Here is a 16,247-nt window from a genome sequence, read left to right on the forward strand (position 1 = left end):
CTTGTCTTTGGACTGTGGGGGAAACCGGAGCACCCAGAGAAAACCCACGCGAACGCAAGGAGAACATGCAAACTCCCAACAGAAGTGCCAACTGACCCAGCAGAGGCTCGAACCAGCAACCTTCTTGCTGTGAGGTGACAGCATTACCTACTGCGCCACCGCATCACCCCAAATTTATTTTAGTTTATTATAATTTTATTGTGTCGTCAATTTTATGTAATGCTGTTTTTATGGTATGGTATTTTGTCCTGTAAGTGTGTGTAAACCTTTAATAATAATAATAATAATAATAGTAATATATCTCATTATACAGTTTATGGTTTAAAATTATTATTTATTAAATATATCTTTTAAAAATTATCATGATGTCGATAACTACTACTACTTTTATAAAAATTATTTAGAAAATTTCGGTTTCAGAATTTAAATTTTTTTATTATTATTATTTTTACTACTACTACGACTACTACTACTACTACTACTAATAATAATAATAATAGTAATAGTATATCTTATCATAATACACCTTTTGGTTTAAAACAGTTCTGAATGAAATATAATATATTATTAAATGCTCCTGTTGATTACTACTACTACTTTTATTATCATTTAGAAAATTTGGGTTTAAGAAAAAATAAGTATTTGGCTTATTATTATTATTATTAATAATACTAATAAAAATAAATAAATAAATAAAAATAATAGTATATCATAAAAAATAATAAAATAAAATAAATTAAGAACATTTTCTCTTTGTTTAATACTGCTCTTTATTAAATGGAATTAAATTGATGATGATGATGATGATGATGATGATGATGATGATGATTACTATTATTAATGTTATTATTTTAAAAAATTGGGTTTAAGAGTGTTTAATTTTGATGAACATAATAATAATAAGATTAATAGCTGTGGCGCAGTAGGTAGTGCTGTCGCCTCGCAGCAAGAAGGTCACTGGTGGATCGAGCCTCAGCTGGGTCAGTTGGCGTTTCTGTGTGGAGTTTGCATGTTCTCCCTGCGTTCGTGTGGGTTTCCTCCGAGTGCTCCGGTTTCCCCCACAGTCCAAAGACATGCGGTACAGGTGAATTGGGTAGGCTAAATTGTCCATAGTGTATGAGTGTGTGTGTGAATGAGTGTAAATGGATGTTTCCCAGTGTTGGGTTGTGGCTAGAAGGGCATCTGCTGTGCAAAAATGTGCTGGATAAGTTGGCGGCTCATTCCGCTGTGGCGACCCTGGATTAATAAAGGGACTAAGCCAAAAATGAATGAATGAATGAGTTATTATTATTATTTTATATTATTATTATTATTATTATTATTATTATTATTATTATTATTATTATTATTATTATTTAATACTATTATGCAATGGCACTTTTAGTTAGAAAACATATTATAATATAGTTATTAGATATTATAAATAATATTCTTTAAAACATACTATTAATAACATTACTATTATTTTTATTATCAAAAAATAATAATCCTCATAAAGATTATACTTCAAAATATGCTTTATAAATTATAGCATAGCATAGTCAGGTAGCATGAATATGCAGTTAAGATCAGCAAGTTTTACTAAGAAGACCAACAAACTGTTTTTTTACTGCTGTATGTATGAAGGATATCCAGCAATGTCTACTCTTCCTCAGACACCTGTGAATATGCCAAATGTTCACGCTTCTATTCTGGTGTGACTTATGACATCTCAGCTCATTGATTTCCCGCATCATTTGTATAATTACCTGAACAGAAACACATCTGCATAACTCTCTCTCTCTCTGTGTGTTTCTGTAATGGCGAATTCTCTGATTGGTGAGGAAGGATAAATGATGCTGTTTGTGTTTTATTGTGATGTGCTGGACTGATGCTCTTCTCCACAGGCTGCTGTTCATTCTGACATGCTGTACGGTTACGCTCAATACTGTCACTTCACAATGTTTTACAGCTGCAATTGCAGATATAATGACCTCTAAGAACATTTGGCATAATTTTGCCATTATCTAATATTGCTGCTGCTATATTGGGGCAGTTCTTTATATTCCAAGGCTTGCCAATAGATTGTCTTACGTAATGCAGGAGTGACAACTTTCTTTGAAAGGGAAGACATCGAGCTCTATTGTAAAAATAAAATGCAATGTGTTGCATCATAACTATATTCCTGCATACTGTTCAGATGTGACTCATATTTTAAAGTGCGTTTGGTGTGATCAAGGCCTAACGAATCATTGACAGTTCTGAGATCAGTTTTCTGCATGTTTACCTCTCAGGTCCTGTTCTGGGTGTGGTGGCTCGTCGTCTCCGTGAAGCCACAGCCGTGGGCTCCACATTTGAGATGAGCTGCCAGGCCAGTGTCCAGAACCTTCCGTCTGGATCCGCGTTCTCCATCTCTGTGCTGTCTGAGGAGTCCGTAGGAGCATCCGGCCGCAGACGGGCCTCGCTGGACCCTGACCTGCTCTTGAAGCTGGAGGATGTTGGCGAGCCGGCCCGGAGCCACAGCCTGATGCTGCTGAAGACAAAGAAGACGGAGTTTGAGTTTCGCATCCCGGCAGTTCGGCTGAGTGACCGCGGCTTTTACTACTGCGAGATGAAGGCCTGGACCAGGCAGATCGGGGACGAATGGGTGGAAGTGGCCAAAGGACTTTCCAATAAAGTCCAGATCGCCTTCACACACAAAGGTACACTCAAAAAAAAAAAAATAAAATAAAATAAAAATAATATATATATATATATATATATATATATATATATATATATATATATATATATATATATATTTGCTCGTTCAAACTGCTTCTTTAAAATGAGCTGAAACAACACAATTTTCTGATATTTCTTTGGGACAACTTAATTTTTTATGTTCAAGCCACATAAATTTGTTAAAAGTGTTTAGTTAACTTACTCAATTTGTGTTGGGACAACATGAATGTATTGTGTGGAACCCATTGTGCACTTTTTACACTGTTGGTAAACTGGAAAGGGTCTTTTTTTGCTTCAAAGCTCAAATTGAATACATTTAATTTATTATATGTTCATGCTAATACTGGTACTGCTACGACATCTTAGACTACAACTACAGTTACTACTACTATGAGGACTACTTTATTACTACTACTATAACCAGGGGCATTAAAAGGTGGGGCTGGATGATGAGTAGTTTACGACTACTACTACTACAATTACTACTACTATGACTACTTTCAGTACAACTACTTCTACTAATAATTTGACTACAACTACAATTACTTCAATTACTACTACTTCTATGACTACTACTACTACAATTACTACTAATATGACTATGTATTTGATTACTACAACCTTTATTACTACTATATGAGTAACATGACTACTATGACTACTACTACTACTACCACTACTATTACTACTATTACTATAACTATTACTACTACTATGATTACTACTGTTACTACTACTGTCACTACTATTACTACTACTGCTACGACTACTACTGTTTCTACTACTACTACTACTATCACTACTATTAATACTACTACTACTATAACTATTACTACTTCTACTAATATGATTACTACTACGACTACTACTACTATTTCTACTACTACTATTACTACTACTGCTAGTATAACTATTACTACTACTAATAAGATTACTACTACTACTACTACGATTATTACTGCTATTACTACTATCACTGCTGTTAAGTCTACTGCTGATATAACTATTACCACTTCTACTGATAAGATTACTACTATTACTACAACTACTACTACTACTGTTACTACTACTATCACTACTATTACTACTACTACTACTGCTATGACTACGACTACTACTATGACGACGACTACTACTACTGTTACTACTACTATAACTGTTAATACTACTACTAAAATGATTACTACTACTACTATTTCTGCTACTTCTACTGCTAAAAGAATACTACTAATAATAATAATACTTATAATCATCATTGTTGTTTTTTGCTTCTTGCTGTTAAATATTACTAAGATGCTTTATATTTAATTTACTGTTGCAGTTTCCATTTTAATCCCCTTTAACATTTTTATTGTTGTCTATTTCTTTTTTATTGTTTTATTTATTAGGTTTTTTATTATTTGTTATTTAGGTTTATTTTAAACTTGTAAATAAGTGATGATAACATGTATATCAGTATTATTTTAGCACACAGAATTTTATTTATTTCTATTTTCTGCTTTTTTCTTTGTCTTGTAGGACTTTGGTTTTGAAAAAAGCAAAAGTAAATAAAAAATGTAACCGCAATACAATTGAAAAATATATATTATTATATAATTATTATCATATTATTACTTTAATTATTATTATCAATCATTACTGTGGTGACACTTTATATTTAAAGCTCTTTTTGTTATATAATATTATTAGGTACAAATTGTGATTAGTAAATATTAAAATTGTTATCAGCTAAATTTTAGTATTTGTCATTATATTTGTTAGTTTTGTATGTTAAATATTATGCTTAAATCTGATTGTTATCTGTTTTTAAAAATAATAATGATAATATTAAATCAATGAACAGGTGATTTTAGCATTGCATTTTTATATTTGTTTTCACTTACAGTACATGTGAAAGTTGAAAGTTTTAGTCATTGTTTAGTTTTTAAAATGTCTTATTTGTCATTTTATTTTAGTTTTTTCCATTCAACTCTTTAGTAAAGCTGAAATAAGGGCTGGTAAAAGCATCAGTGCATGTAAACGTTGGTTCTGCGATTATAGTTTATGGCTAGTTTCCAGTTTTCACAGCAGGAGGAAAGTAACACTTATGAATCGACAAACTGAGCGTGAGATTCTGACCTATAGGAAACACAGAGTGATAATGAAGAACGAAAGAGCAAACTATATATTCCTTAATCTCAGGGGGCTGTGACTACTGCAGATGTGTGAAAATGATGAATAATATCTCCAAAATACACCAAATCATATTTGAGCTTTATATTCTGTGATTCATTATGTCTCATCTTCTGTTTGGAATGTACTATAATGGCAATTTTCTATTTTTGTTCCTCTTATAAAATATAAATGGATGGAGCATGTTTAAAGCCTGTAGAATCAACCACAAAATTATTAATTATTAGAATTGTGATTTCTTTTGTCTTTACCATGATGACAGTACATAATATTTTAGTTATTTTGCAAGGTATAATAATTAGCTTAAAGTGCAATTTAGCTAGGTCTATTAGGTTAGTTAGGTTAATTAATGACTACAGTGGTTTGTTCTTTAGAAAATCAAAATATCTTTCATATTTATTATATATTTGACTGATATTTTGACACATTAAATGATAACAATAAATTATCACAATAAATTATGACCAGTTATATTAAAGGCACTTAAAATGCACAGGTTTCTATTTGTAACAAACACAGTTCTTTTCAACTTTCTCTTCATCAAAGAATCCTGGAAATGTGAATATTAATGCACACTAATAAATGCTGTATGTCTGTCAGCACACCCTGCAGTTGGGTTAAAAATGTCATTTAAATTGAATCTTTAAAAAAAAAAATAACCCAACTTTGGTTTAGTTCATATTTGACCCATTGTTAGGTATTTTTTATTTTTATTATATTTAAATTACACTTTAACCCTACTGTTGGGTTTGTCCATATTTGACCCATTGTTAGGTTAATTTTTTATTATTAAATTTAAATGACATTTTTAACCCTACTTGGTTTGTCCAGGGTTTAGACCCATTTTTGCTTGTTATAGTTTTTTTTTGTTTGTTTTTTTTGTTTTTTTATTTAAATGACATTTTTACCCTACTGTTTGGTTTGTCCATATAATATCCATTGTTGGGTAATGTACTTTTAAAATTTAATTTAAATGACATTTTTACCATACTGCTGTATTTGTCCATACTTTACCCATTGTTGGGTTATTGTTTTTTTTTATTAAATTAAATTTTTTTGACATTTTTACCCTACTGTTGGGTTTTTCCATATTTGACCCGTTTTTGGGTTGTATACTTTTTAATACATTTAAATGACATTTGTTTCTACGATTGGGTTTGTCTATATTTAACCCATTGTTGAGTAAACGTTTATTAAATTTAGATTACATTTTAATCCTATTGTTGGATTTTTTCCATATTTCATATTTCATATTTTTTATATTATTTTTTTTAAGACATATAAACCCCACTCTTGTGTTTGTGTATATTAAAACCGTTTTTGTGTTATATAGTTTTTTGTTAAATGTATATTACATTTTAACTCTACTGTTGAGTTCGTCCATACTAGACCCAATTTTTGGTTATATGCTTTTTTATCAAATTTAAATGACATTTTTTAACCCTACTCTTGGGTTTGTCCATATTTGACCCATTCTCAATTCTTATTTTTTTATTACTGTACATTTAAATTACATTCATAAGCTTACTAAATTTTTGCATTATATTGTTTTTTGTTAAATTTAAAGTACATTTTAATACTACTGTTGGGTTTGTCCATATTTGACCCAATGTTGGGTTTAGACAACAAAACATTTTTTAGAGTGTAATAATAAAGAATATATATTTGAGCATCAAATCAACATAACAGAATGATTTTTGAAGAATCATGTGACTGAAGACTACAGCAGTGATGTCAAAATTCAGCTTTTCATCACAGGACCATAAGACACTTTACAGTATGTTCACATAGAAATCTTATATATTGTAATGATAATAATATATTGGGGTTGTTACTGTATCACTGATCAAATAAATTGAGCTTCATGGAACATCTTTAAAACATCAAATACTCTCCGCATGGCTTTGAAAGGCAGAGTACACATGTAGCATGTTCCATATGTGTCTTATGAGACTATTTTTGTCCCGTTTTATGCTTTCTTTCAAGGTCCCACGTTTGATGTGTCCATCAGCTCGGACGTGAGCAGTGTTTTCCCCTGGGAAACGGTGAAGATGGAGTGTGACGTCAGTGTTAGCGGCACGTCTCCATCCGCAGGTGAGTGAACAACAAATCACATAGAGCATTGGTTCTCAAACCTTTTTCATCAAGTACCACCTCAGAAAAAAATTGTTTCTCCAAGTACCACCATAATGAGCAGTATTGAAGTACAGTAGCGTAGTAGCCCAAAAAAAACAGCTACAGCTCTGCACAGATCAAAAATGTGGCAGATTAATTCCTATTATTAAGAATATTAATTATTGTCAGCCACTTTAAACATTATAAAGTCAGAACATTAACACTGCACTGTGCTTATATGTAAAAAACTAACATCACATTTATATATAAATCATTTCTAATAAATTTTTAAATATATGTAGCATGTACATATGATATAATTGATTCCTCCATGTACCACTAGAAGGAAGCCCGTGTACCACTACCACAGTTTGAGAACCACTGAAATAGAGCACACAGACTGTACAGAACATCTGTTATATTACAGTTTCCGTATTCTGTCATTCACAAGTGTTTTCGGGTTGTTTGTGAATTGCATTATGGGATGTTGATCTCGGCTCTGTTGACTTTTGATGTTAAAAATTCAAGTTGGTGTAGGTTTAAGGGTATGTTTAGGTGTAAGGGGTCAACAATTATGGAAATGAATACATGCAGGTGATTTTTCCAACCCAGGCTCATTCCGAAAACGTAGCCACCGCGATTTATGTAGCCGGAGGTACGTATGGCCGCATTTCGTTTTTTCCGCGCAAACGCTGCGGGTCGGTGCGACGCCGCTCTTCTTCTTCGCACTCGCCGGCTGTGATGGCTCACCTCCGTGTGGAGTGCTCTACCGCCGCAACCAGTTTGTTTGCTTAGCCCAGGGGTGTCATACTCAATTCCTGGAGGGCCGAAGCCCTGCACAGTTTAGTTCCAACCCTGCTCCAACACACTTACCTGTAGGTTTCAAACAAGCCTGAAAGACTCAATTAGTTTGATCAGGTGTGTTTAATTAGGGTTGGAACTAAACTGTGCAGAGCTGCGGCCCTTTTGGAACTGAGTTTGACACCTGTGGCTTAGCTCGTAGTGTTACGCCGGAGGAGCGGAGGCCCGGAGGAGGAGGAGCCGGCAGCGGCGGCGACGACAGGGTTCGAGTGCAGGGAAGAGCGGTTCCAGAAATCAGGTAAGAAGAAAAACAGAATTTAAAGAATAAAAGATAAAAGGGGCGAGAATGCGGCAAGACCCAAAATCGTGGTCAAAAACGAACAAGGGCTTTTGCTTTTTATTTTTTTTATTTCTGGACGGCTTTTGTAAATCATCGCTTGGGACAGACGGTCACTCTACAGCGGCCTCCGGCGGCTTTTTGCACGAGAACAGCGCGAGCGCGAACGGCGCACGCTCCTGAGAGGTGTTCGTGACAAGAGAAAGCACGCACATCGCCCTCTCACGGATTCGAGATGTATTTTGTGGCCTCCGGAAACATTCGCGGGGCTACGTTTCCACAATGAGCCTGGGTTGGATTTTTCAAAAGGGGCGGCACAGTGGCTCAGTGCTTAGCACTGTGGCCTTACAGCAAGAAGAACATTGGTTCGAATCCTGGCTGGACCAGTTGGCATTTCTGTGTGGAGTTTGCATGTTCTCCCCGTGTCGATGTGGGTGTCCTCCAGGGTCTCCGGTTTCCCCACAGTCCAAACACATGCCCTATAGGGGAATTAAATAAACTAAATTGGCCGTAGTGTATGAGTGTGTGTGTGAATGTTAGAGTGTATGGGTGTTTTTCCAGTACTTGGTTGCGGCTGGAAGAGCATCCGCTGCCTAAAACATATGCTGCAATAGTTGGTGGTTCATTCTGCAGTGGCGACCATAACATTGTATACTCTATACTGCTGTTCTTGGTCTTTCGCTGCTCATATTCTCCAACACTGAGAAAAACTAGCAAAGCCTGTTCGTGAGCTCAGCCTGAATCAACAGGTTCACAGCGAGAGCACAGCAGAGCAATAATAGCAGATCAGCTGACAGCAGATGTGCACGAGATCCATGGGCTTTCTCTGTGTGTGTGTGTGTGTGTGTGTGTGTGTGTGTGTGTGTGTGTGTGTGTGTGTGTGTGTGTGCGTGTGTGGAAAAACACATCAAGCTTTTAGTAAGCTGTATATCTCTCTTTAGCTATCCCTTTATCTGTCATTAGCCTGAAATAAGTTGGGGGGAGTTCATTGAGATCTACCTGAGCCCTGCTAAAAGGAGGAAGCCCAGGGCTCGAGGATCTTATGAGCTCAGGGCTCTCTCCCGAGACAGCATGCCAAACAAGCTTTATAATCAATCATCAGCTAACAGGAAGTCAAATTACCCAAGTGTTTCATCAACTTTACCATGAGAGAGTTTACTGATCCACATCTCACCGTTATGATGACATCCGGCTCTGGAAAAAACATTTGTAACCTGCTGGAGGTTGAATGTTAGTCAGAATGAGGCAATAAACGAATCTTTACTGGAAGCAGGTTCAGACGTGTGTGCGCTTGCCTTTTATTGCAGAACAAACACGGAAATGAATGTTTAATGTTGGGGAAAGTCGTCATAAACTGATGTTGTGTGAAACTGGGTCAGTGTGTATGTGTGTGTGTGTTTGTGTGTGTGTGTGTGTGTTTGGGTGTGTTTTCAAGCACTGACACACTGAAGATCAACACATCATGAATGATTTATATGATTTATAGTGTTTAAAGAGATGAATCAAAGAGTTATTGTTGAAGAGCAGGTCATATGGTAACAGAAGTGTCCTAATATAGTGTATAGAGTGCTCTGCAAAAGCTTTAAATGCATTTAAGATCATAAAACACTGTGATTTCCTCTGAATATGCATTTAATATTGGAATCTTTTTGGAATAATTTTGATACAATTCAAATAATTAATTCATTCATTTTCTTTGCGGCTTATTCTCTTTATTAATCTGGGGTCGCCACAGCGGAATGAACCGCCAACTTATCCAGCATATGTTTTACGCAGCCGATCACTGGAAAACATCCATACACACTCATTCACTCATACACTCCAGTCAATTTAGTGAATCAATTCCCTATAGCGCATGTGTTTGGACTGTGGTTTAAAACAGAAGCACCCAGAGGAAACCCACGCCAACACGGGGAGAACATGCAAACTCCACACAGAAATGCCAAATTACCCAGCCGGGCTTGAACTAGCTATCTTCTTGCTGTGAGGCGATCGTGCTACCCACTGCGCCAACGTGACACCCAATTCAAATCATTTGAAGCTTAAAGTCTATAAGCCACGCCCCTTTGATAAGCCAATTGTGCTCTGATTGGTCAACTGGCCACAATCTGTTTTGATTAGTCTTCATGGAATTTTATTCTTTTGTTATTATTATTAATATTATTATTATTAATAATATTGCTAAAAATGATTATAGGTTTATAATTATAGTACATTTATATATATAGGCAACGCAGTGGCGCAGTAGGTAGTTCTGTCGCCTCAAAGCAAAAAGGTCGCTGGTTCGAGCCTTGGCTAGGTCAGTTGGTGTTTCTATATGGAGTTTGCATGTTTTCTCTGTGTTCCCATCTTCCCCTACAGTACAAAGACATGTGGTACAGGTGAATTGGGTAAGCTAAATTGTCCGTGGTGTATGTGTGTGAATGAGTGTGTATGGATGTTTGCCAGAGATGGATTGCAGCTGGAGGAGCATCCACCGCATAAAACATTTGCTGGATAAGTTGCCGGTTCATTCCACTGTGGCGACCCCGTGTTTATAAAGGGATTAAGCCAAAAAGAAAATGAATGAATGAATGAATATATATATATATATATATATATATATATATATATATATATATATATATATATATATAGAGAGAGAGAGAGAGAGAGAGAGAGAGAGAGAGAGAGAGAGAGAGAGAGAGAGAAAGAAAGAGAGAATATAATTTATTATAATAAGTTATAATATAATTTAATATAATATAATATAATTTAATATAATATAATATAATATAATATAATTTAATTTAATTTAGTTTAATATAATATAATATAATTTAATATAAAATAGTATAATTTAATGTAATATAATTTAATATAATTTAATATATATATATATATATATATATATATATATATATAATATAAATTAATATAATATAATATATTTAATATAATTTAATATAACATAATATAATATAATATATTTAATATATTTAATATAATATATTTAATATAATTTAATATAATTTAATATAATATAATGTAATTTAATATAATATAATATAGAGCTTCACGGTGGCCCGGGTAGTATGATTGCCTCACAGCAAGAAGGTCGCTGGTTTGAGTCTCGGCTGGGTCAGTTTGCATTTCTGTGTGGAGTTTGCGTGTTCTCCCCAGTTTCTCAGTAGCTGAACAAAATGAATGAGAAATGACTTGTTTTGGTAGACATCATACAATAAAGACAAATAGAATCATTTATAATAATTATATTTAGCAATTTTAGTTATCAATAATGCTTATTGTCTACAGCTGGTCACCACAGAAACATTTCTTTCTTTTTTATGCACCATAGATGTTTTTGTCCATTTATGCTTTTAGTTTTAGTTCACTGTAGCCTTGACAAGATCTCTTCGGTGTGTGTTTATGATCGAGCAGGAGGTTATTTTGTGTGTGTTTATGGTGTGTTATTGAGCTGAATGAACAGTTTGTCCTGGAGACTCGTCCTGTCAGGATGTTTTATCAGTATGGAGGAGGTTTTGACTGTAATGTGATCCTCCATCTTCCCCGCGGCGTCGCTCTTCTTCATCCGCTCTTATGTAAATCTCTAAGAAAAGAGCAGCTCCTGGTCAAAGCGCTGTTTCCGGATCAGCGTCACGTGGTTTTCTTCTTTTTCTTCTTCTTCTTCTTCCTGGCCTTGTTTACTTCTTTGCATCTTCATCGACTTTGTTTTTTTTCTTGGTCTTGTTTTTCTTTTTCATCTTTTTTATGTCATGTTCATCATCTTCTGCTACTTGTTCTTCTTTTTCCTTGTCATCTTGTTCCTCTTCTTTGTCATCAGTGGAGACAGAATGAATTTTGTGTCTGACTCCATCATGAGCATCCATACATCTCTGCACTGACTCAAATCACTGATTAATAAAGTCATCTGGAATGAAGAAGAAAGTGTTCCTGCAGGACTCCCAGAGCTCATCAAGAGTCTTTGTGTTCATCTTCAATGCCTCCTTCTTCATCTTACCCCAGACATGCTCAATAATGTTCATGTCTGGTGACTGGGCTGGCCAATCCTGGAGCAGCCTGACCTTCTTTGCTTGCAGGAGCTTTGATGTGGAGGCTGAAGTATGAGAAGGAGCGCTATCCTGCTGAATTGTCCCTCTCCTGTGGTTTGTAATGTTATGGCAAATGTCTTGATACCTCAGGCTGTTGATGTTGATCATCCACTCTGCAGATCTCTCACACACCCCCATACTGAATGTAACCCCAAACCATGATTTCTCCTTCACCAAACTTGACTGACCTCTGTGAGAATGTCAGCTCCATGCTGGTTCCAGTAGGTCTTCTGCAGTATTGGTGATAATTGGGATGCAGATCAGCAGGGCCCGGTTTTTCAAAAGTAATCCACTAGGATTTTGGATAAGGGATTGGATCAAATCTTGAAAATGGGTTTTTCAAAAGAAAAAACGGATTACCTAATCGGATTAGATCACGTAATCCAATCTTGGTTTTGATCCGGATCAAACCTTTAGTTTGGGTTTTTCAGACCTTTTTTGTAGGATCTGGATCACTTTGATCCAAAAAAACTGGATTAAACTGATCCCATCAGAAGGATAGATTTAGCGTGGATTTCATGCCCAAATTGTAATGAAAACTGAAAAATTTATTAAATAATACTATTTTTGGATCATGCACCATCTTACGAGATATACTATTTATTCATAAGGTTTTCATTTTATTTGTTTATCCGTCAGGCTATAGTGATTATAGGCTTTAACGTATTCAGCCTTTCAGTATAGGCCTACAGCAAAGTAGAAAGAGTTTGGCCTCATAAAATAATCCCCCAAACAGTTGTCAAAACTGACCAAAAACAATACATTTTATTCTGTCACTAACTGATATATTTATTCATCACAATGGAAAATATTTTTCTTTTTAGAATATTTATTAGTGATGCATGCAATGATTACAGAATAAAAAAAAATGCAAAGAATGGCAATGACTGATTTTTAAAATCTTTTTCAACAATTGCAAAAAGAGACTGAAAGGGCAGAAGCACAGCTTCATCTGGCAGAGAAACAACTGACTCTGACCAAACTGCAGCAAACCAAGGCCAATGACTTAAGATCTGCCTCCTAAAGGCTATGCTCAGACAAGCTGCTCTCTCCACATCAGTGGAGAAGTGGAAGTCGGATATTATTGTGGAGTTTTTGACATTAAGTCTTTTTTTATTTACATCTATATTTGAAACTTATTATAAATATCCTCAATGTACAGTGTTGTAGGTCTCAAATGAGCGGACTGCTTTAAGAGGATGGGGTGTTGTTTTTCTTGTTTTTATTATTATTTATTATTATTATTATTTAAATAATTATCAAATTTTCTTAGTTTTAATTTCAAATAAAAATAAAGTTATATTGACCCCATGCTGGCTATTCTACTCTTTACATATCTATAGTTCTACATTGTGATGTCCTATCCTGTTTGAGCACTGGTAATCCAGATTTAGTGATCCTGAAAAGTTCCTATCCGGATCAGATTGATCCAATCCGATGTTGCTTTGAAAAACTGGCTCAAAAAGTAAGCTGGATTACGTGATCACGGATCGCAAAAACAGTATTACTAAATCCGGATCAATTTTTTTCCGGATTAAACCTTTTGAAAAACCGGGCCCTGATGATTCATCAGAAAAATCGATCTTCTGACACTTTTTCAAATGATCAACTACAAGTCAAGTTATAGTATTATTTGTTGCTCCTACAACTGGGATCCATGACAAGACTTTTGTCAGGCTGTGTATTTGTTCTTCTATTTCTTTGTCATCTTCATCAACATGGTTCGAGCCTCGTCTGGGTCAGTTGGCGTTTCTGTGTGGAGTTTGCATGTTCTCCCCGCGTTCACATGGGTTTCCTCCGGGTGCTCCGGTTTCCCCCACAGTCCAAAGACATGTGGTACAGGTGAATTTGGTAGACTAAATTGTCCGTAGTGTATGAGTGTGAATGAGTGTGTGTGTGTGTGTTTCCCAGAGATGGGAAGGGCATCCACTGTGTAAAAATATGCTGGATAAGTTGGTGGTTCATTCTGCTGTGGCAACCCCGGATTAATAAAGGGCTAAGCCGAAAAGAAAATGAATGAATGTATTACATTATTTGTCTTTGTTAAAAACGTCAAATATAGCTATAATTGCATATTAATATTATATTTTTATATTTTTAATTTTAATATGTTTTAATAAGTTCCAAACTTATTCTGAAATTCAGAATTCTGCATTTTTAAGCTATCGTACTCAAACATATGATAATAAAATTTTTAGTTTTTAATATTTTTATTAGTGCTTTTAAACAATTAATCATATCCAAAATAAAAGTTTAAATAATTATTGAATACATTTGTGTGTTCTCAATAATTTATATATATATATATATATATAATAAATTAATTATTTATAAATAACTTTTTAAATATATTTCTTTTGTATATTTGTGTATTTTAGGTACAGATGTCCGTGTATTTATAAATATATGCATAAAAATACACTTTTATATTATGTAAGTACAAACTTTAATCTAGGATGCAGCTAACCATTTGACAGCACTAATATTCATAAATTATTTGTTATGCAGTTCAATTTTATGATTGTTGTGCTTTATTATATATATTTAATGCATATAAAATTTGACATGTATTCATTAAAAAAGTTTTGTTTCTCAGCAGTCAAAAACAAAACAAAACAAGTGATTGTGTTTGATTATGAAGACAAACAGTAATATCAGCATGTCTTAGTGCCTCTTGTGCAGATTTTAAGGCAATGCATTAAACTCAAATCCTCTTCAGAAGTGCCCAAGGGCAGATGTGTGTGTGTGTGTCCATCAGCTCGTATCCCACAATGCCCTGCGGTGACCCATCCACTGCAACCGCTGACCCTTACTCATTACTGCACGTCCACATCCACACACATTACTTCAGCACAGAGAGAATGGAGAACAGAAAAGAAATACGCACATTACTGGAAGAACACATCCGCCTGCGCTTTACATGCACATCACGTGTGTTTAGGAGCGTTTACACTGAGTAAAACACAGTGTTGGACAAGTTTTTGCTTCTTTTAATTCTTGAAGGTCTCATGAAATTAAAGTAAAGTTTCTTAGTGTGTTAGTTTGGAGCAGTTGCTCCAAAACAGTGACAAAAATTTCACGTTTATAAGATATAAATCTGATCTCAACATTTAAAGCTTGCAGTTTGTGACTTCTGCCTAAATGGATATATAATTTTATTGATTTCACCTTATACTTCAGTTTCGCAGCAAATCTTCTGACCAATCAAACCGGAACAGGTGTGTGTGAGTTGCATGTCGGGAAATGTAGTTCATAAAGTGACAGAAGTGTAGGGTAAAGGTGAATGTTTACCAGCGATCTGCAAGCCTGGATTACTGGTGATCGTGACATTAATAAAATTGTAATTGAAATTGTTAAACTTATTATTAAAAATACACAAACTATAAAATAACATTTTGGAAAATAGTAGAAATTACTACTAATAATAATAATAATAATTGTTTTAAATTAAATCTAAAACAGAAGAAATAAAATCAACAACTAATTCAAATTATTAAAAAACTATTAAAGTGTATATATTTATTTTTATTTGAGTAACATTTTGTTTCAAATAGCCTAAAAATGTTAATACAGTTAACTAAATTGATACTAATTTTCTCTCTTTAAATCGATATTTTTATTCTTTGCAGAAACTAAAATAAAATAATTTCATAAACTTTTTTTTACATTTTATTTCAGTTGAACAATAATTTAAGTAACAAAAAAGTTATATAATAATTCCCTGCTATGGAATTTACAATCTTCATCTGCTGATCATATAACAGGTGAAAGAAAATCACTCGGCAAACAAGCTGTTTCCATTATTAGCATTCACTTCCCCCCTGAATGTTCATCACTGTAAATGAGACATTTGTTTAGTGTCCAAAGACTTCTTGTAGCACAATAACAGCCTGGTCAAACATGACCAAGGCCTTATAATTAACCGCATTACCCACAATCCTCTGACGACTCCACTGAATAACTGTAATTAGCAGGATATCGAATATGATTCAGATCTCTCGCACTCCAGGTCACTGCACTTTTGTTCT

The 16,247-nt window shown here is 34.4% G+C and overlaps 1 protein-coding gene across 2 annotated transcripts in view; it reads left to right on the plus strand.

The window, feature by feature from the left end:
• ptgfrnb (prostaglandin F2 receptor inhibitor b) overlaps positions 1-16,247 on the plus strand; it is a 61,584-nt gene that overhangs the window by 34,957 nt on the left and 10,380 nt on the right. For both annotated transcript variants that reach the window (XR_012405340.1, XM_005168313.6), the window contains exons 6-7: positions 2,274-2,681; positions 6,862-6,969. Coding sequence is in view for 1 of the 2 variants with exons in the window: in XM_005168313.6 (XP_005168370.1) it covers positions 2,274-2,681; positions 6,862-6,969 (516 nt within the window). In the remaining variant the exon portion in view is untranslated. The remainder of the gene's footprint in view (positions 1-2,273; positions 2,682-6,861; positions 6,970-16,247) is intronic.

This window comes from Danio rerio, chromosome 1 (assembly GCF_049306965.1).
Source record: "Danio rerio strain Tuebingen ecotype United States chromosome 1, GRCz12tu, whole genome shotgun sequence".
NCBI lineage: Eukaryota > Metazoa > Chordata > Actinopteri > Cypriniformes > Danionidae > Danio > Danio rerio.